Source organism: Equus asinus, chromosome 20, assembly GCF_041296235.1.
Source record: "Equus asinus isolate D_3611 breed Donkey chromosome 20, EquAss-T2T_v2, whole genome shotgun sequence".
Lineage (NCBI taxonomy): Eukaryota > Metazoa > Chordata > Mammalia > Perissodactyla > Equidae > Equus > Equus asinus.
The window spans coordinates 11,740,465-11,759,554 of record NC_091809.1 but is presented as its reverse complement, the minus strand read 5'-3'; the positions used below and the strand labels follow the sequence as shown (position 1 = coordinate 11,759,554).

At 66.9% G+C, this 19,090-nt stretch overlaps 2 protein-coding genes across 4 annotated transcripts; one reads left to right on the top strand and one right to left on the bottom strand.

The window, feature by feature from the left end:
• The first annotated feature begins 1,819 nt into the window (after nt 1–1,819).
• On the top strand, nt 1,820–10,873 carry RNF126 (ring finger protein 126). Of its 2 annotated transcripts, none has more exons than XM_044751637.2 (9): nt 1,820–2,011; nt 7,439–7,497; nt 7,652–7,715; nt 7,984–8,195; nt 9,096–9,164; nt 9,285–9,354; nt 9,825–9,918; nt 10,043–10,158; nt 10,228–10,873. In XM_044751637.2, exons 1-9 carry the CDS (start codon nt 1,937–1,939, stop codon nt 10,375–10,377), a joined length of 909 nt encoding a protein of 302 aa, XP_044607572.1. In that variant the 5' UTR covers nt 1,820–1,936; the 3' UTR covers nt 10,378–10,873. The 2 variants fall into 2 exon arrangements, with proteins under 2 accessions (XP_044607572.1, XP_044607571.1); XM_044751636.2 differs by having other exon boundaries at nt 1,826–2,011; nt 7,951–8,195.
• Nucleotides 10,626–19,054, bottom strand: FGF22 (fibroblast growth factor 22). Of its 2 annotated transcripts, XM_014845740.3 has the most exons (3): nt 14,304–19,054; nt 12,658–12,761; nt 10,626–12,567 (listed from the first exon to the last, which is right to left on the bottom strand). In XM_014845740.3, the coding sequence occupies exons 1-3, from the start codon at nt 14,515–14,517 to the stop codon at nt 12,373–12,375; spliced, it is 513 nt and encodes a 170-aa protein (XP_014701226.3). In that variant the 5' UTR covers nt 14,518–19,054; the 3' UTR covers nt 10,626–12,372. The 2 variants fall into 2 exon arrangements, with proteins under 2 accessions (XP_014701226.3, XP_044607573.2); XM_044751638.2 differs by having other exon boundaries at nt 10,626–12,761.
• Nucleotides 19,055–19,090: the final 36 nt, after the last annotated feature.

Sequence of the window (19,090 nt, the reverse complement as noted above, 5' to 3'; positions counted from 1 at the left end):
GGCTTGGTGGGATTTGAACGTGAAATGAGCCAGAGACTGGGCATGAGGCCTGCGGCAAGCGACCTGCGGTTTCCTGGATTCCCAGGGACGGGGCCCGCGTGCTCTCTGGCGGTCAGAGCCGGAGGGGCCTGGACTCACCCCTGAGCCTTGCAGGGGACCACCTGTGGTTGGCAGACCGCTCTCCGTCCGCAGCCGCTTGGCCTTCAACACCCTTTATAGACAGGCTCCAATTCTTAATTCCTCACACCCTGGCTCCAACGCTCCCTTCTGCAGGGAGCCCAACTCCAACCAACTCCTACTCATTCCTCAGAGCCCTGGCTCCAAGGCCCCTTTCCCTAGGAAGCCCTGTCTGTCTCCCCAGGCAGAGCCAGGCCCACCCTAGGCTCGACCCTAGGACTGGGGGCGTCTGACCCAGCTGTCCCCCTACGGGTCCGGCATGCAGCCGGTGCTCAGTGGATGTCCGCTGGGTGGACAAAGACATACACGCGCGGTTGGACTGACACTCAGGGGCCATCCCGGCCTGCGCTGGGTCACGGTTTCTATTAATTTTGGGGGGCGGTTAGGTTTCCTCCGCGCTCCCCTTCCCAGAGGCCCCCAGGCTGTCCCACCCCAGAGCATCATGGAAACAAGGCCACGCCCGCAGGCCTCCGACTCTCTTCCCCCGTGGGTCACACTGCGGCCCGGAGGGCAGCCGACCCCCAGACCCAGGAAAAGCCCTCCCGTCCGCATTCGCGCCACTCGCGTTCACGGAATGCCTGAGTCCGGCCGGGAACAAGATGCAAAATCTCTTCTGCGGTGCGGCTGACCCTACAGCTTATCAGGTGGAAACGAGCGCAGCTGAGGACGGCTTCTCGGCAGGTGAGACGTTTGGGCGAAGACTTGAAAGAGGTGAGGAAGGGAGCCACGCTGGTGTCTGGGAACGGTGCACCCGGCGGAGGCACAGCCAGTGCAAAGGCCCGGGGGTGAGGGCGCGCCCGGCGACCCAGGAGCAGTGAGGACGCAGAGGGGACAGAATAGTGGGACCTCACCCGGGAGAAAGAATGAGGGCAGCGGGGGTCTTTATGGGTTTTGGAGAAGAGGAGGGGAACGACCCCGCCCCGCGCAGGCCCCGCCCCTCGTCCTCTTCCGCAACCTCGGGGACCGGCCCCGCCGCCAGCTCCAATCCCACGTCCTGATCCGGGTTGCCAAGGAGACTAGGCCCCGCCCCTCGCAGGCCCCGCCCCTCACTCTCTTCCGCAACCTCGGGGACCGGCCCCGCCGCCACCTCCAATCCCACGCCCGGATCTATGTTGCAAAGGAGACTCGGCCCCGCCCCTCGCAGGCTCCGCCCCCGACCTCTACCGCAACCTGGGTAACTGGCCCCGCCCCCCAGCCGCAACACCGCGCCTAGATCCAGGTTGCCAAGGAGACTAGGCCCCGCCCCCCGCAGGCCCCGCCCCTCGTCCTCTTCCGCAATCTTCGGGCTGGGCGCTGCCGCCAGCTCCAATCCCACGCTCGGATCCATGTTGCCAAGGAGACTCGGCCCCGCCCCGCGCAGGCTCCGCCCCTCGGGCTCTTCCGCAGCCTCCGGCTCAGGCCCCGCCCTCAGTCCCAACCCCCATGCTGTGATCCGGGTTGCCAAGGAGACTAGGCCCCGCCCCGCGCAGGCCCCGCCCCTCGTGCTCTTCCGCATCCCCTGGGACTGGCCCCGCCCCCTGACCGTTTCCCCGCTCGAGGATCGGCCTCCCTAGTTTGCTCCTCGGCGGCCACCGTCGCCGGGGCCTCCTCCCGCCGCGCGCCCCGCCTGTCCCGCGTCCGCGCGCGCCGCCGCACGCCGCGCCTGGCGTGCGTGCCGTGCGTGAGCGTGCGCGGGCGCGTCGGCCGGCGAGGGAGCAGCAAACGGCCGGCGGCGGGCGCCGCGCGGGGGGCGGGCGGCGCGGAGGAGGCGGCGGTGGCCATGGCTGAGGCGTCGCCGCAGCCCGGACGGTACTTCTGCCACTGCTGCTCGGTGGAGATCGTGCCGCGCCTGCCGGTGAGGCCCGGGCGGGAAACTGAGGCCCGCGGGGGCGCGCGGGCCGCGGGAGGCGGGCGCGGGGGCCGCTCCGGGCGCGTGGCCGCGGCGGCCCCGCCGGTGGACGGCGGCCAGGCCCCTGCCCGGTGCCCCCTGCCCGTTCGGGCCCGACGGCGGCGGCGGGCGGAGGGCCGCTGGGCGCGGGCGCAGGGGCGCGGGTCGGGACGCCGGGGTCCCCCGCCGCGGGTGGCCCGGGGACGGCGGCGCTGCTGGGCGGGCGGGGAAGCCGGGGCGCCGACCTCCGCCGCGGGCCGGCCGCGTGGGGACGAGGAGGCGGCCCGGGCACCGGGAGAGGGGCCGCCGGGCGCGGGGCTCCTGCGCACCTGCCGGGCGCGCTCCGGGTCCCCGATCTCCCACCGTCGCCGGGTTCGAGGGCGGCGGGGCCGTTTCGGTCTCGGAGCCGGACCCTTGGCCTGCGCGTCCGGCGGTGGGGGTCCCTGCAGGCGGGTTTGCTGCTGGGGGCTGGGGGCGTCATCCCAGCCCCGCGCAAGGGGCGCGAGCTGCCGTCCGGGTTTGGCGTGCAGAGAAGGGACCGGCGGGGCAGCTCCCCGCCCTGCAGAGGGGAGAATAGAAGCAGGGCGGGGGGTGAGCGCTGACTCGGGGGGCTGGGACCTGCTCTGCTCCCCTGCAGCCTCCCGGAAGTCCTGCTTCTGCCTCTTCCGGCTTCCTGTGCCCGGGCCTCGGGTCTGCGCCCCGATGGTGGCAGGCAGGGGCCTGTCTCCCGCCCTGCGGCCCCTCGCAGCTGCGTGAGCCCCGGGACGGCCCAGGTCTCGGGATCGCCCCACAGCGGCCCGGCCACGCCCCGGGAGGCCCGGGCCGTGGCTCTGCGGCCGGCCTGGCTGGCTGCGTGCACGGCCACCGTTTTGGGCCTCCCCTGCCCGGGCCTGCACAGGGCCTGGTGTGGCCAGCTCCTGGCCATATGGCCTTGGACCTGGAGGACCCTGACCTCTTCTGACTGTCACTGGGCCCGGGAGGAACTTCCTTGTCGTGGAACCCGATAGCGACAAGGTAGCCGTGACCTTTGCCCCCAGCCAGGTGCCAGCGTAGAGCAGCCACGGCAAATGTCTAGTCAGGAGAGTCGAGACGTTCAGCTGAGCGGGCCGGCGGGAGGAGCCTTGGGTGGGTTTGGAGTAGGTTTCGGGGAGGCCTGCCCGGTGACGTTGTCAGTAGGGACACACGTGGTGTCCTGGGGGAGGAAGGCGGGCTCCTAAGCCGGCGGCGGGGGCGGGTCCCTGCCAGCACTCGAGCCCCTGGAACGGGCTTCTGCTGGCAGGAAGCTGGAGCTCTGAGCTGGGGGAAGGCGGGCGCGTTCCTGTGATGCTCCTCCTGCCCTGAGAGGACTGGCCGCTATCAGGGGCACCTTCTCACGCTCCTGGACAGGGCGGGCGCGCCCGCTCAGGGGGCGTCTCCACAGCAGCTGGGCCCTGGGCTCGGCCGTGGCACCCCACGGAGGCCGCCCCCAGCTCACTGCGTCCCAGTTGCGTGTCTCTGGGTGTGGCGCTCGACCTCCCTGGGCCTCAGTTGATGAGATAATCCAGGTGTGTTTGGGGGGTCCAGGGGAGCACATGTGGGACCCCCAGACGCACAGGGAAGGGCAGGCGGCCGGCTGGGCGGGCATGTGGCAGCAGGAACCAGATGGGCCGGCTGGCACACAGGCCTGGACTCCATCTTCCCAGGATGTGAGAGCGCTGGGGGCAGGGTGCATGGCTGGTTTGGTGCCCGGACAGCAGGGTGTGGATGTGGAGCGTCGGCGGCAGGGTCTGCCGTGCTCACGTCCCCGGGGCTCACCCAGAGGCCAGGCCTAAGTCAACGCAGGTTCCTGCCGGGGCGTGAGCAGGCGCCACGTCCCTCACGCCCGAGTTCCTCGTCATGGCTGATCCTTCGGTGGCCTCTCCATGCCATTGTCCGTGTGGGTGAAGTGTCCTTGAGCTCCCGGGCAGGTGGGGGACGGCCAGGCGTGGGGTCAGCACATGTGCCGGGTGTGTGTGCGACAGATGCAGGGGTGGCACGCGGCCTCCGGCAGCCCATGGGGTCCCAGACGTCTGGGGGCAGACAGGCGTGCACATGCTGCGCTTGGCCCAGTGACAGCCGGCCAGCATTGCCCTGCGGTCCGGGCAGGTCTCTCCCAGTGACGTCTGAGGGGGGAGTGTGGGGGTGCGGAGGTCCCTCGCATCATCATTCCCTCGGTCTGCCCCGTGCCCGGAGCCCTGCCACCCCAGTGGCACTGGGAGTGTGATTGCTCAGGGCCATCCACCTCTCCCGCTCCTGCCTCAGTTTCCCTAGCTTCAGCGTACGCGCCCGGCCGTGGGCCTCCGTCTGTGGTGTGCAGGAGTGTGGGCATGCTGGTGGTGCTGTCTCCGAGCGCCGCCGCAGCTGGCCTGGCAGGTGAGCTGGGTAGGTCCTTCCCCTCCAGAGCCCGCATCCGCCCTGTCACCGAGGAGCACCAACGTGCACCTCCGCATGTGTCTTGGGTGGAGTGCTCAGAGCGTTTAGCGTCGGCCTGTGTGTCTGTCCGTCCTGGGTGCTCTGGCTACCGCTGTTACCATGGTGATGGCGCTGGGCAGCCCCATTCCCTCCCACCCCCTCCCAGCACAGGGAGAGCCACCGGCCAGAGACAGGCGCCTGCCAGTCAGGGCCTCAGGAGAGGGTTCTGCCCCCTGGGCACACACCTTGCCGCAGGGTCCCCTGCTGGGACGCGGGTTTCTGCCATTGGCCACCCGGACCTCATAAGATCCCTGGGTTGTGCCCTTGGGGGTGAGCACGGGGAGACCCCAGATTAGGTCCCTTCCCCACCGCCCGCGAGCAGGGACTGGCTGCCTGGAGTCTGGGACCTGCTGCTTTCCTGGGGACGCGCTCACAGGGCAGGGCGCCAACACAGCCAGCACTTAGGCCTCGGCCCTCGGTCCTCGGCAGCTGCGGATCTTGGAGCCCCGGGGTTGAGGCCGTCTCCACTTTCAGGTGGGGAGACTGAGGCTGGCAGGCAGGAGTGCCATTTGAGCTGAGACCTGACTTCCGCGAGGGGGTGGCCAGGTAGATCTGGGGTGGCCGCTCCGCACGGGAACGGTGGCTGTAGGAGCGGCCAGCTGGTGTTGTGACAGGACGCAGAGCGTGGGGTCCAGGGAGGGGACAGAGGGCGCCAAGCGACAGGCAAGGAGGGCAGAAGCCTGGGCTCCTCATGCCGCCCTGCCATCCCGTTGCTGGGAGCCTGGACCTTGCTGGGCCCCGAGCCGAGGGCGGTCAGGTGGCCCCTGGTGTCAGGGCCAGGCAGGGCTCAGATTTGTCCATGACTCGCCACGTTTAAGGGTCTGGTTCCCGGCGTCCTAATTTCGGCCCCGTCTGTCACCCTCCCCGGGCCCTGCTCACAACCCGTGTGGCTGCGCTGCCCGCTGTGTGAGACGGGAACAACAGACGGGGCCGGCGGGAGGGCCTTGGGGAGTGGCCGGCCCAGGAGCCCCACTCCCAGGGATGACCTTCGTGGTTACTCACGGGGCCTCCAGCCTCATGCGCCCACGCTCCTTCTCAGGAGGGCAGAAGGCTGCTGGCCTTGCCGTTGTTTGTGACAGCTTGAGAGACGACCTAGTCGCCTAAGGTGTCCACTTGGGGTCCTGCACCCATCACCTCTGCCAGTTCCAGAACATTCCATTCTCTCCAGCCTTTGGCACCCATGAGCCCGCTCTCTGTGGATCTGCCTGTTCTGGACGTTTCACGTCACTGGGATCACACACCGTGTGTCCTTCTGTGTCTGCTGCTCCCCCTGAGCGTCGTGTGTTTAGCTCCGTCCACGTGCAGCCATGTCAGGGCCTCGCTCCTCTTCATGGCTGCGTCGTGCTCCAGCGTGTGGGGGGACACGTGTGTGGATCCATTCACCTGTCGATGGACACTGGGGTTGTGTCTGGCTGTTGTGCATTGTGCCACGGTGGTGCACGTGTGCAGGTCTGTGTGCAGGTCCATGTGGACACGTGTGCGTTTCTCTCGGGCGCATGCCTGGGAGCGGAATTGCAGGCCATGGTGACCGCTGAGCTTCCTGAGCCCCTGCCAACCGTCCCAGGGAGACCGCCCGCCCCCCGTTCCGCCTCCTCGATCCTCCAGTACCCAGCGCTGGCTCCTGGGTCTGAGCCCGGCCCCCGGCGGGTGTGGACGGGGTCGGCTGGGGTCTGCGTGCGGTTCCCGGGCCTGTCATGCTGAGCCCTTTTCTCGGGCTCGTTGCTGTCCTGAGTTTCCTTTGGAGAAGGTCCACTCTGACCCTGTGGCCACTTTTTCATTGTGTGGGTTGTGTGTTTGTCATTGGACCGCAGGGTTCTTTCACACTCTGGACACGAGTCCCTGCTGCCTGTGGCTCCGCCTGCCTCCTCGCTCAGCTCAGACGGCGCCCCTTTGCGTTTGGCAGCAGCAGTGGGACCATGGCATGCGCCGCGGTGCACCTGCTGTCCTCACAGAGGTGCCCGGCGCTCCCCCAGGGGCCCACAGGGAAGGCCCGTGCGTCGCCCGTGGTGTCGCTCTCTGTTGAGGGTGGGCCACCACCAGCTGCGATCCAGGCCCTGGACGTGAACAGCCCGCACTTTCTCACACTCTACACACGGGGCCGCGCGTGGAAATGTCCCTGGGCAGAGGCAGCCTGGCTGGTGTCCCGTCCATTTGTGTGGTCTTAGGAACACCTGTGCAGCCCCTGACTGACAACATGTGGCTCGGTTTTGGCGCTGATGTCCCTCCCCATCCCCGGGCCGCCGTGCGCTCTCCGTCTGCCACCTGGCTGGTGGGATGGGTGGGCCCGTGAAGGTGGGGGCCTTGCAGGGGGTGTTGGCTGTGCGCCTGGGTCTCGCTCCAGCTGGAGGTCGCTGGCCACATGCTGGGGCTGCCAAAAGGTTCTAGAAATGCTGCTGTGGGACGTCCGCAGGCTGGTCCCTCGGCCTGGGTGGTGCTTCCTGCCCTCGGCGGCTGCCTTCCCGGGAGCCGATCTGTTCTGAGAGCCCGAGGCCCTCAGACAGGCGCTCGCCCTGTCTCCGGGGCCGCGTCTCGGCATGGGCATGGGGTCATTCGGGGCATCGTCATGTCCCCTGAGTCAGGAATGTTCACTGGCCTCTTTGCTGCAGGCCTCGTCAGAGCCCCAGTCAGCGGGTGGGATGTGGCCGAGTGGAGGCCCTGAAACCCCATGACGTCTGTCACTGAGGGGACTGCAGGCTGACCCTCCGGGCGGTCACGGGGTCCGACCCCAGCTCCTGGCTGTGGGGACGCAGGGATGCAGCTATGGCTGCCGAACATCCGTGCACCGGCCCCGCCAGCCTGGCTGCTATCCGCCACTTGCTGGGGCCAGGCCGGGTGTCCTGCAAGCTGCAGATGCCCCCACATGGCCGGGCCCCCGCGTCGCCCTCACTTGCTCTCCTCCCACAGGACTATATCTGCCCGCGATGCGAGTCCGGGTTCATCGAGGAGCTTCCGGAAGAGCCCAGGTAACACGTTCGGGCTGTGGGGAGCAGGTGTGGCGGGCGGGCGGGTCCCAGGCAGCCGGCAGCGGAGGTCCCTGCTGTCGGGTTCTGTCCAGGGCGCGGGGTGTCCTGCCCTGTCCTGCGGGCTGCCCGCTGCTGACTGTGCCGCGTCCCCCAGGAGCGCAGAGAGCAGCTCGGGCCCCTCCACGGCCCCCTTGGACCAGGGCCGGCAGCCGTTCGAGGTGAGTCGGCCCAGCCCCCAGGACACGGGTGGCGCCTCTCACTAGCGGGAGGAGTGGGCACAACCCCCTGTCGGCAGCTGCGGGCCTCCCTCGGACAGGCTAGCGCCCAGCTCCCCATGGGGTTCCTCCCACCTGCCCCACGCGGGGCTGTCCCTTCTCCCCACCCCCTGGAGCCCTGACCAGCCCAGCACGTGCGCGGCTCCTGCCCGCGGTCACGGCGCCCCGCTCCCCACAGAACGTGGACCAGCACCTCTTCACGCTGCCGCAGGGCTACGGGCAGTTCGCCTTTGGCATCTTTGACGACAGCTTCGAGATCCCCACGCTGCCCCCCGGGGCGCAGACCGACGACGGCAGGGACCCTGAGGGCCGGCGGGAGAGGGAGCCGCACTCCCGCCACCGCTACGGTGCCCGGCAGCCCCGCGCCCGCCTCACTGCCCGGCGGGCCACCGGCCGGCACGAGGGCGTCCCCACGCTGGAAGGGTGAGGGCGGGGCGCTCGCGGGGCTGCCAGCCTGCCCGCCCTGCTCAGGCGGAGCAGTGTCCGCCTTCCGGAAGGTTCTGTGGGCTTGGGGGTGTGGGTGCTGGCCCTCGGCTGGTCTCTGGGCAGCACTGCCCGAGCCCACCATGCAGGACGGGGTTCGGGGGCCGGGGGCTGAAGACGCGGCAGCACCTGGGCAGGCTGTGGGCCTCATGTCACTGAGTGCCCCTGTCACCTTGCTGAGAGGGGTCTGCACCCCTCAGATGCCCCCACCCCATCACTGAGCCCCAGCCCCCGCCCAGGTGCAGGGTCAGCACTGGGGTCGGCCTGTCTAACCGGGGACACAGAGGACGGACCGTTGTCCACAGGGACAAATGACTCGAGCGTCCACCCCCAGCCCTGTCCCCCTGGACACAGGGCCTCTCCCCCATCTCTGCGGATGGACCGTGTCCGTGACCCTCCCCTGACTTGAGGAGCCTGCACTCCCGCCCGGTTCCCCTCCGAGAGTGTGAGGGCTTCCCGGCTCAGGACACAGCCCGTCCCTGATGCCCAGGTGTCCATGGCTCCCACACCACCCCGCTCGGGCCCTGGGTCCCCTGTGACCTCGCCATGACTTCCGCCGCTGTGTTTTGTGGTTGCTGCAAACGGGACAGCAGGGCCGAGCTGGGGCTCCTGGTGGCTCTGGGTGCCCAGGACACGCCCGGGGTGAGGTGGGGTCTGGGGTGGTGACCGGTGACACCGCCGTCCAGGCCGCAGGCACAGGGGCATCTACGCCTTCTTATGTGGCTTCCTTTCCTGGCCGGGCATCTCGCCTTTGGAAACACTTCCTGGAGGCGCTGCGGGTGCGCACGCGGACGTGCCCTGCCTCCTCATGGCCCTGACGGCGCTGGCGCTCTGTTCCAGGATCATCCAGCAGCTGGTCAACGGCATCATCACCCCCGCCACCATCCCCAACCTGGGCTTGGGCCCCTGGTGAGCAGGCGGGTCTCCCACATCCCCCGCCCCTCGACCTCGGCCTCTCCGCCCTGGGCCCCTGGTGAGCAGGCGGGTCTCCCATGCCCTCTGCCCCTCAACCCCGGCCTCTCTGCTCAGGGGCGTCCTGCACTCGAACCCGATGGACTACGCCTGGGGGGCCAATGGCTTGGACGCCATCATCACGCAGGTACGGGGGCCTCCTCGCTCCTCCCGCCAGGGCCTGACGGGCTGCACTCCCTGGAGGACGACATGTGGCCCCGGCTCGGCCGCCCTCCCTCCCAACAAGGCTGCAGGCGCTGGCCAGACGGCCGTCCCCACACCATCCGGGCCTTGTGTCACGCGGGTCTTCAGGGCCTGTGCTCCTTGTGACATTGGCGGCACCGGTGAGGCGGGGGTGTCGCCTTGTCAGGGCCCCTTCCTGCTGAGCCGGCTGAGTGTCTTGTCCCTGGGAAACGGGCGCCAGGTTGTGGCTGAGCCCCCGGGAGGGCTGTGCTGTCCCCTGGCCGTGGTGCTCCCAGTGCGAGGTGACACTGACGAGATAGGCTTGGGGGTGTTTGGGGACCAGGACAGAGGGCTCCTGTGGAGCTCCCGCTGGTGACGCGGCCTCGCATCCCGGGCCGCCCGCCCCGCCCGCGCACCCGGCCTGTTGTCTTCCAGCTCCTCAACCAGTTTGAGAACACGGGCCCCCCGCCCGCCGACAAGGAGAAGATCCAGGCCCTCCCCACTGTCCCCGTCACCGAGGAGCATGTAGGTGGGTGTCTCGCGCCTGGGGACGGGGTCATCCTGCGGGGGAGGTTCCCCAGTGGGGCCTCTGGCGGGGGCTCCTGAGGCCACGTGTGTAGGTCTCGGTGTCATGGCCACTCGTCCCGCCGCAGGCTGCGGGCTGGAGTGCCCGGTGTGCAAGGACGACTACCGGCTGGGCGAGCGTGTGCGGCAGCTGCCCTGCAACCACCTGTTCCATGACGGCTGCATCGTGCCCTGGCTGGAGCAGGTGAGCGGGCGGGCGGGCCGCGCCCCCTCCCCGCCCCACCGCCGCTGACCGCCCCCTCTGTCCCCGAAGCATGACAGCTGCCCCGTCTGCCGGAAGAGTCTCACGGGACGCAACACAGCCACCGATCCCCCAGGCCTGGGCGGCGTGGCCTTCTCCTCGTCCTCGTCCTCGTCCTCCTCCAGCTCCCCAGGCAGCGAGAACCCAGCCAGCAGCACCTGAGCGGCGTCCACGTGCGCACAGGGCCCTCGGCCCAGCCTGGGAGGCCCCACGGGGCCAGGACTGTGGGGCGGCCGCGCTTGCTGCGGGCAGAGGCTGGAGCACCCGCTGCCTCCCGCCGTGGGGAAGCTTGCCCTCCCAGACGGCCCGCGGGCCTGCGAGGGGCACAGGCACATGTGGCCCCGGCGTCCGGCCTGCCCCGTCTGTCTAACCTCGCTCTCTACGTGTTCAGCGGTGGAAAGGTTTTTATAATTTTAAATTATTACTGCTTTGAAATAAATGGACGTTGAGCTCACTCGCGGGCCCGCATGATCTGTGGAAGCACAGGGTGGAGCCGCTCGCGGGGACTCGGGACCAAAGGACGGCCTGGGACAGCCACAACGACCGAGCACGACCCGCAGAACCAGAACCAAGCGAGAGCAGCACGGCCCCGGGGTGTCTTCACAGGAAGCCTTGCTTGTGTCTGGAAAGCTATTAAAATACACCTACGTGGAAAGAGGCGGCGGTCGGCGTGTTCCTTCTGTGCCGGCCCACACTGTCCACACCGCCGTCCCCGCCGAGCCCTGGACGCGGGCCGCTGACGGTCAGCCAGGAGGAGAGCCTCACCTTGTTGCAGATGTGAAGCCACAAACCCCGTCTGCGAGGGGTCGGGGGCCGTCGAGGCACCGCCTCTGCCCGGCCCCCATGGCAGCCCCCACACCCATTCACGGGGCCTGTTGCAGGTGCAGGGTCACCGGCGGGGGGGCCCCCTGGCCTGACCGCAGTGAGCGTGCAGTCTGCACCTCGTGAGTGCCCTGACTTTGCTCTCTGTACGTGGAGTCGGGGGAGGGGTGGGGGGAGGGGTGGGGGGAGGGGTAGGAGGGGCCCCCCGCAGGCCTTGTCGGTAAATGCCATCGTCATCCCTATTTCCTAAAAGGGAAACAGACTCAGGGCGAAACTGCGGCCTGGAGCTGGGGTCTGAACTGGTTCTTGGCTCCGCTCCTCTGGCTGCTGGACATCCCCCTCCGTGGGGGGGCTGCGGTGCAGTGTGTCCACCCCTCCCTGGAGGACATGGAGCCCCCGCCTGCTCATGGCGCCCACTCCCACTGCCCGCCCCACGAGGACCGAGCACCTCTGGAGACTTGTGTTTAATTAGACCCGCCTCAGACACCATATCCACGCTCCCTGTGGCCACAGTGACGAGTCACCAAAATTTGTCATCTCATGTCCTGGGGTCAGGAGTCCGACATGGTCCCACGGGGCTAAACCCGGGGGGGGGGGGGGGGGGGGCGGGTCCTCACAGAGGCCCCAGGGGAGAAGTGTGTCCCGCCTCCTCCAGCTTCCAGAGGCGCCGCGTCCTGGCTCGGGGCCCCTTCCTCCGTCCACACGGCCAGCAGCACAGCGTCTCCATCTCGGCCTCTGACCCTCCCGCCTCCCTCTGCTCAGGACCCTGGGCTGACCCTGGGCCCCGGGAATCCAGGGTCACCCCCATCCCAGGGGCCTCGACTTAACCCATCTGCAGAGTCCTCTCTGCCTTGCGAGGTGACAGCGTCCACAGGTCCTGGGACTGGGGCTTGTCACTCTGTGGCGTGTCCGCATGGCCCTCTGCCCTGACCCCAGACCCCTCGCTGCGCCAACCGCCCGCTCCAAGCCTCTGCCCACTTGCATCCTGGCTGGAGTGCCCTTCTTGGACCTTCCAATGGCCGCACGGCTGTACCCGGTCTCCAGCCCAGGAGGTGCACTGTTGGGGCTGCCCTGCTCTGCAGCTCAGGACTGGACGCTGATGGCCCCGCTCAGCTCAGTGTCCACCTTCCTGCAGACCCAGACGGCAGCTCCCCAAGAGCCAGGCTGCATCTGTGGGGGTCCTGCACACAGTAGGCGCTCCATTAATGCTTTTGAGACAAATGAGTGGCCGCACACGTGTTCAGCCATGGCCTGGGCCTCCCCCAGCCTCTGGCTCTGGCTGCCCGGCTCCGGCGTCTTCTGGAATCTGTCCGGCTGTTCCCCATGGTCCCTTGGTCAAGACACCAGGACGGGCAGGAAGTGGGTGGATAGGTGGTGCACCCGCGTCCGGCCACCACGACGTGGGGCCCCCTGCCCGTCCAGCGCCAGGAACATGGGCCGGCCACGGTGGCGCCAGCGGACCGAGGCATATGTGTTGTAGCCGTTCTCCTCAATGCGCTCCCGGAACCTGCAGTGGGCGGTGCAGACCCTCTGCGGGCAGGCGGGCGGGTGAGCGAGCGCCAGACCACCCTCTCCACCGCCGCCCGCCCGCTGGACACCCCTCCCCACCCGCACACTCACCGACCCGTAGAGGCGGCCCCGGCGGCTCATGGCCACGTAGAAGCCGGTGTGCACGGCCTTGAGGGCCACAACGCCCACGCGGAGGGAGCGGATCTCCAGGACGCCTGTGGGAGGGACCCGGGGCGTCCACACACCGTGCGTTCCACGCGCTGACAGCCGCTAATGCTGCCTGAGCGCCAACCGTATGCCAGACCCCACAGCGGCCCCAGGTGGGAGGTGCCCACTGCCCAGAAGGGGAAACTGAAGCCTGGGAGGTGGCAGAGCCAGGAGCCAGGTCCCGGCCTCATCCCTCGACGGGGGACCCTGGGAGAGGCCCGTGCTGCTCTGAGCCCCTATTTCCTGTCCAGCGAAGCAGGGCTGGGGGCTGCCCACAGTCTCAGCTCCACCTGTGCCCTGGGGCCGACTCGAGTCCAGGCCTTGCCCCTTGGTCTTCAGGCTGGACTTGGATGCCAGAGGCGATGGGGAGCTCCCCCCTGCCCCACGGGGCCTGCGCATTTCCTGGGCCAGGCACCTGGCTCCTCTCAGTGTGAGGCTGTCGGGCCCACCTCCTCGGAGAGGCCCCGGACCTCCCAGACGAAGTGGCCGCTGTCTGCTCCCACGCATCTCCCTGTCACTCCTTCCCTCCTGCTGCTTTACTCTCTGCTCTGGGAGCCCTTATGTGGGCTGTCCTGGTGGCTGCCACGTCCCCGTGCCCAGTGCAGCACACGAGGGGCCCAACTCAGGATGCCTGAACTAAGGACACGGCCCGGATGGGGAAACTGAGGCTCAGAGAGAAGCAACCACTGTCCCAGGCCACCCTTCCCGGCTGTGCCCACCACCGATGGACCTGCCCGGCCAGTCTCCGGTCGTCGCCCTCGTCTGACGAGCCTAATGACGGCCTCGGGAGCCCCAGATGAAAGCAGCCAGCCAGGGCAGGGGCCATTATCTGCCCCGATGGTGACTCAGGAGCGGCCAGCGATGTGCTCAGCCCCGGCACCCCTGCCTGGGCCTCAGAGCCGTGGGGAGACTGGGGCAGGCCGCTGGGGTCGCCGGCCGCCCTGGTCTCCCAGCTGTCCCCAGCCCCACCTCTCTGCCCCTGCGTCTCCTCTTGCCTCATACATTCCACAAACACTTATTGAGTGCCTACTGTTTGCTGGGTGGGGCAGCAGGGACAAGGACTCCAACTCGATGGGGTTCTGGGCATCCAGGGGCCCCAGCAACCCCACTCCCCCTACTATGTGACCCCGGGCAGGTCATGTCCCCTGTCTGTGCCTCAGTTTCCCCATCTGCGAAATGGGTATCTAGGGAGAAGTAGAGGGATCCCCAGTACAGACAGCTCCTGGGCTTGGTTTTGCAGTGTGGGGAGTCCAGAGCTCAGAGCCCGGCTCTGCCTGCTCCAGGGCCCTTCCTGGAGCCTCAGTTTCCCCTCTGTAAATGGGCCCAGTGACCCCCAACCTCAGCTCTTCCACAAAGACCTTTCTCTGCTCCTGAGCCAGGGCTGAGCTGGCAGCAGCTTCTGTGACCCTCACCTCCACCGTCCACCCCTCCCACCATGTGGATAGGGCCCAGCTCATCCTTATTATTATTACTGCAGCCGTTGTTGTTACTGTCCGCCCATCCGCCCTGTAGCCGCCTCCCCGGTCCCCGGACAGCCCCCAGCGACTCACTGTCAGGGCTGTGGCGCCAGCGGGTGCCCTGCACGCGGCCGCTGGGGTCCACGCCCAGGAAGAAGTGGGTGGAGGAGAAGAGGCGCCGCCAGCGCACGTCGCCCTCCAGGTGCGGGTAGCTGCGCGCTCTCCGCGGACCGCCGGGGGTCCCCGCGGCGCCGGGCGCCCGCGCCAGCAGCAGCCACGCCAGGCCCAGCCACAGGCGGCCGCGCATGGCCCCGCGCCCCGCTCGCCGCCCGCTCCTGCCTCCCTGCGCGTCCGCGGCTCTGCCATCGCGCGGCCGGGGGGCGGGGCGCCCGACCCAGACCCCCGCGCGGGCCAATAGGGAGTCTCGTGGGCGTGGCCAGCGCCGGCGGGGGCGGGGCGACTAGGCGGCGGGGCGGGGCCATTGGAACGCGCGCCTGGCCTCCCACGTGTTTGTCCTGCGGGGCGAGGAGCAGAGAGAGATGGACAGACGGACAGACGTGTGAGACACAGAGACGGGGAAATGGAGATGCCAGGGGGTCGGGCCGGTGGGACTCATCCTCCCTCCAAACTGGGGCTTCCTGAGAGCCAGGCCCCGGGGCACGGGCTTCGCGCAGGGTGGGCGTGGGCGCCGTGGCGGGGAGCAGAGGGGCAGTTGGGGCGGTGTGCACACAGGTTTGGGCAGGTGGGTGGGGGGAGTGCGGTGGGCCAGAAGGTGGCGACGGGAGGATGACACGTGGGCGTGTCCGTGGCTGACCGACGGGGACACGGATGATGACCGAGGCCAGCACCCTGTCCTGGGCGTCCAGAGCTGCACGTCCGAGGTGGCAGGAATGGGGCGGCCCCGTGTACACCCACACTTGCGCGTCATTTAGAGACACACCCTGGCCCCAGTGGGCGCCAGGCCGTGCCCTGGGCCGAGAGGGGGACCCAGGGAACCTTCAGACTCAGAGCTAAGAGACGTAACTGACAGGCAGGGAAACTGAGGCCTGAGAGGGGCAGCGACTTCCTCAGGGCTCCAATCCCCGCCCGTCTGCTCCCCTTGGCCCGTCCTGTGGCCACAACCCCAGGGGACATCTTCAAGGTGACCAGCCTGCCCTGGTGGAGGGCTGGAGGGGTAACCGGTCCGGCCGGACACCGGATGCCTTCCTGCTGGCCCTGGGGATTCCCCATCCCTCTTCCCGGCCCAGGAGGACCACGCAGGGGTGTGGCAGATGCCCGAGCCCCAGGACCCAGGACTGAAACAGGGGTGTCCCCATGGCTCATCTCTCTGCACTCGGAGCCCGGAGGTCAGCCCCCAGGGGACCCTGCGTTTGTGTTGGCTCCCCTGGAAAATGGGCCGGGAAGGGGAGCCTGGGAGGATGTCTGGCATGAGATCATCCACGCGCTCACGGGGCGGAGGGCGAGGCTCGCAGACTTGGAATAGCATCCTGGCTTCCACGGGGCCTGTGGGACGGGATGGGACCCACGCCCGGGGAGCCGGCTCTGCCCAGTGTTGTTGGAGTTTATTTAATAACAGCTTCACTGGGGTGTAATTCACATACCACACAACTCACTTGTGTGAGCTTACAACCCAGTGTTTTCAGGACAGAGCTGTGCACCCATCACCTCTATCTGGTTCCAGAACATTCCATCCCCCAAAGAGAAGCCCCCGTCCCCATCAGCATCACTCCCCATCCCCCCATTCCCAACCCCTGGCCCCCACGAGCCCGCTCTCTGTCTGTGGATCTGCCTGTTCTGGATGTTTCCCGTCCATGGGGTCACACGCTGTGTGTCCTTCTGTGTCTGCTTCTCTCCCTGAGCGTCGTGTGTTCAGGTCCGTCCACGTGCAGCCGTGTCAGGGCCTCGCTCCTCTTCACGGCTGCGTCATATTCCAGTGTGTGGGTGGACACATTCATCCGTCGATGGACACCGCGGTTCTTCCATCTTTCGGCTGTTGTGAGTCCTGCTGCCCTGGACATGTGTGGACGGTTTTGGGTGGACATGTGTTCTCATTCCTCTCGTTTATGTGTTCAGGAGTAGGCTCACTGAGTCGTATGACAATTCAGTGGCTAGCTTTTTGAGGACCTGCCACACTGTTCCCCACAGCAGCTGCACCATTTACGTTCCCACCAGCCGCGCCTGAGGCCTCCAGTTTCTCCCCGTCTTTGCCGACCCTCGCGGTTGTGCTTTGTTCTGATTACAGCTGTCTTTGTGGGGTAGAGTGGGTCTCACTGTGGTCTTTTGAGACTTCAAGCCTACAGAAGGGTCGTCAGAGCAGCACAACGGACACCTGGTTCCTGGATCCACTCCTGATTCTGTACATTCTTCTTGCTCTGTTGTCAGGAGAATGGGTCGACACACGGAGCAAATTCACACCAGGGAATACTACGCAGCCATGAAAAAGAACAAATCCCCGAAACACACAACAACGTGGATGAATCTCAGATGCCGTGCTGAGTAGAAGCAGCAGGACACAAAAGAGGTCCATTTATGTGATGTTGTCAAACAGGCAAAACTGTGGAACCTTCTTCCGTGAGCGGATCTGTGACACTGAGCCGCAGAGAGGGTGTCGTTTCACCTCTCAGCACATCAGAGCAGGTCCTCAAGGCCCAGTCCTCCATCCTAACCAAGCTGCAACCTAAGCCACCATCCGTGCCCAAAGTTCCCCTACTGTCCCCACAGCGTCCTCAAGTGGCTTTCTACCCCGATTGCACATCCCGGGGTTGGGCTCACGCAGCCTTTCCAGTTCTCCCTTTCAGCTCCGTGATCAGCGGGACGACGGCCCCCAGAGACACATCCAGTTTAATGCACGGAGCCTGCGGATTTTCCCTCATTTGGAAGAAGAGTCTCGGCAGATGCACTTCGATTCAGATTTTCGGATGGGGAGGTCGTCCTGGTGGACCCTGGACGCGGTCACGTACAAGAGCGAGACGGGGGGACACCCGACACGACACAGAGCAGAGGTCACGTGGAGACAGAGGCAGAGATGGGGTGACACGGCCACAAGGCCAGGACGCTGCAGCCCCAGAGGCTGGAAGAGGCGGGAGGGACCCTCTCGGGTCGGGACGGGGGGAACCGCGGCCCCGTTCCCCGGACCTCAGCCCCCTGCTGCCGACTTTGGACTTCCATTCTCTGGAAACGTGAGGAAACACATTTCTGTTGCTGAAAGCACCGAGTTTGTGGTCATTTGTCACAGCAGCCCCGGCACCTGATACCGTCTCTTTCAGCCGCAGACCCTGCCCTCCCCGGCCTTTCCCGTTGCCCACACTTCCGACGTCTCCCTCCCACAGCCGGGGTTCACCCCAACGTCAAGGAAACGCGGGGTCACCATCAGGGTGGGAAACCCGTGTTCGACGTCGACACGCTGACAAGGAGCCGTGAAAGGAAATAGGATGAGAAGACGACGACGTGACGGCCTCTCAGGTCACAGCCCGGCAGCCGAGATGGAAGTCAGTGCAGGGGCCACAGAGGGAGCCCCCCCGTGTCTGAGCGGGAACTGAAAGAGTAGCTTTCTCACCACCGAGACCCGGGACCCCAGCTCTTGGGGACGTTCTGACGTCCCACTGAAGACGAGAGGAAACCGAGGCAGGAGGAGAGGAGAGAGAAGTCGTGAGTCTTGGCTTGCGGCCCGGGTTCCTGGCCCTGCAGGTCTGCTGCACGCGAGGGGGCGTCCCTCTGTCCTGGGCAATCAGCCCGGCTGATTCAGCCCCCTGGGGCCAGGAAGGCAACCCCAGGTGTGAGTCAGGACTGAGGTCATGGCCCCCCGGGCACATGGGTGGGCTGGGGCACGTTCGAGAGGACGCTGCAGCCTGCGGAAGACATTCCCAGCCGGTGGCATCACGGTGCTCAGGCCGCGTGGGCAGCTGCGTCTGGAATGTGCTGTCAGGAGGCCTGCCCGGGGGGTGGGGGTGGTTCTGGCTCTTCCGGAGCACAGGTCCCGCCTCCACTCTGGAAAAACCGAAGCCCTGGCATCTGGGGACCGGTGGCTACTTGAGCCCAGGCCCCTAAGGCCTGCCGTGGTTGTCTCTGCTTCCTCTCCCCACCTCGACTCTGCTCAAGGTCCTGCCTCAGGGCCTTTGCACCTGCTCTGACCTCCGCCTGGAACGCAGTTACCCCAGATATTCTTATTCTCATCCTTCACATGCTAGCTGATTCCAAATCAAGTGCTCCCCTCCCCCAGCCTCAGTTTCCCCGACTGAACCATAGGTGGGCTTGGCTTCCAGGTCTGATTCTAAACCTCTGCCCCTGTGTGCTCTTGAGTGGGATCACCCCGGAGGCGGGGCCTGGGAAGCCCCAGGGATGATTCCATGTGTCATCATCTCTATTTAATAGGTTGGTCTACTCCTCCTGCCTCACTGTGCCCCGTCCCTGGGAGCTTGGGAACTAGCGGGTAAATTCAGGCCAGAAGAGTGGGGCAGGGAAATGTCCAGGGAAATATCCCAAAGACATCTGTCTGGGAGTCACAGATCTTGGCTTTCATTCCAGTCTCGCTAATGTTCATACTGTGTGTCTTTGGGCAACTTGATTGACCTCTCTGAGCCTCGGCTTCTTCCACAATCAACTGGGGATAATAATAGTTCTCGCCCCAAAGTTGTCGTCGGATCAATGAAGATCGCGAACAGGAATCTATGAATTGCAGAACGCTGTCCTAATTATTAGGCGACTGTTCCTTAGGGAAAAAAAAAGAATCCGAGTTCCGGGTCCTCCCAAAGACGGCTTAGAATCTCCCCGCGTTGCCCTAGCAACAGCTCTGTCCCGCCCCTCCTTGACAGAGAGAAGAGCCAATCAGAGGGCTCCGTCGGCGCATGCCCTCGTGCCTCGGAGGCCCCGCTGCCCGCTGG

Coding starts and splice junctions, on each gene's coding strand:
- RNF126 (XM_044751636.2), top strand. CDS start 1,937: ATGGCTGAGGCGTCGCCGCAGCCCGGACGGTACTTCTGCCACTGCTGC. Junction 7,498..7,651: donor GAGCTTCCGGAAGAGCCCAG/GTAACACGTTCG, acceptor CGCGTCCCCCAG/GAGCGCAGAGAGCAGCTCGG. Junction 9,919..10,042: donor CGTCACCGAGGAGCATGTAG/GTGGGTGTCTCG, acceptor GTCCCGCCGCAG/GCTGCGGGCTGGAGTGCCCG.
- FGF22 (XM_044751638.2), bottom strand. CDS start 14,517: ATGCGCGGCCGCCTGTGGCTGGGCCTGGCGTGGCTGCTGCTGGCGCGG. Junction 12,762..14,303: donor CTGGCGCCACAGCCCTGACA/GTGAGTCGCTGG, acceptor TCCCTCCCACAG/GCGTCCTGGAGATCCGCTCC.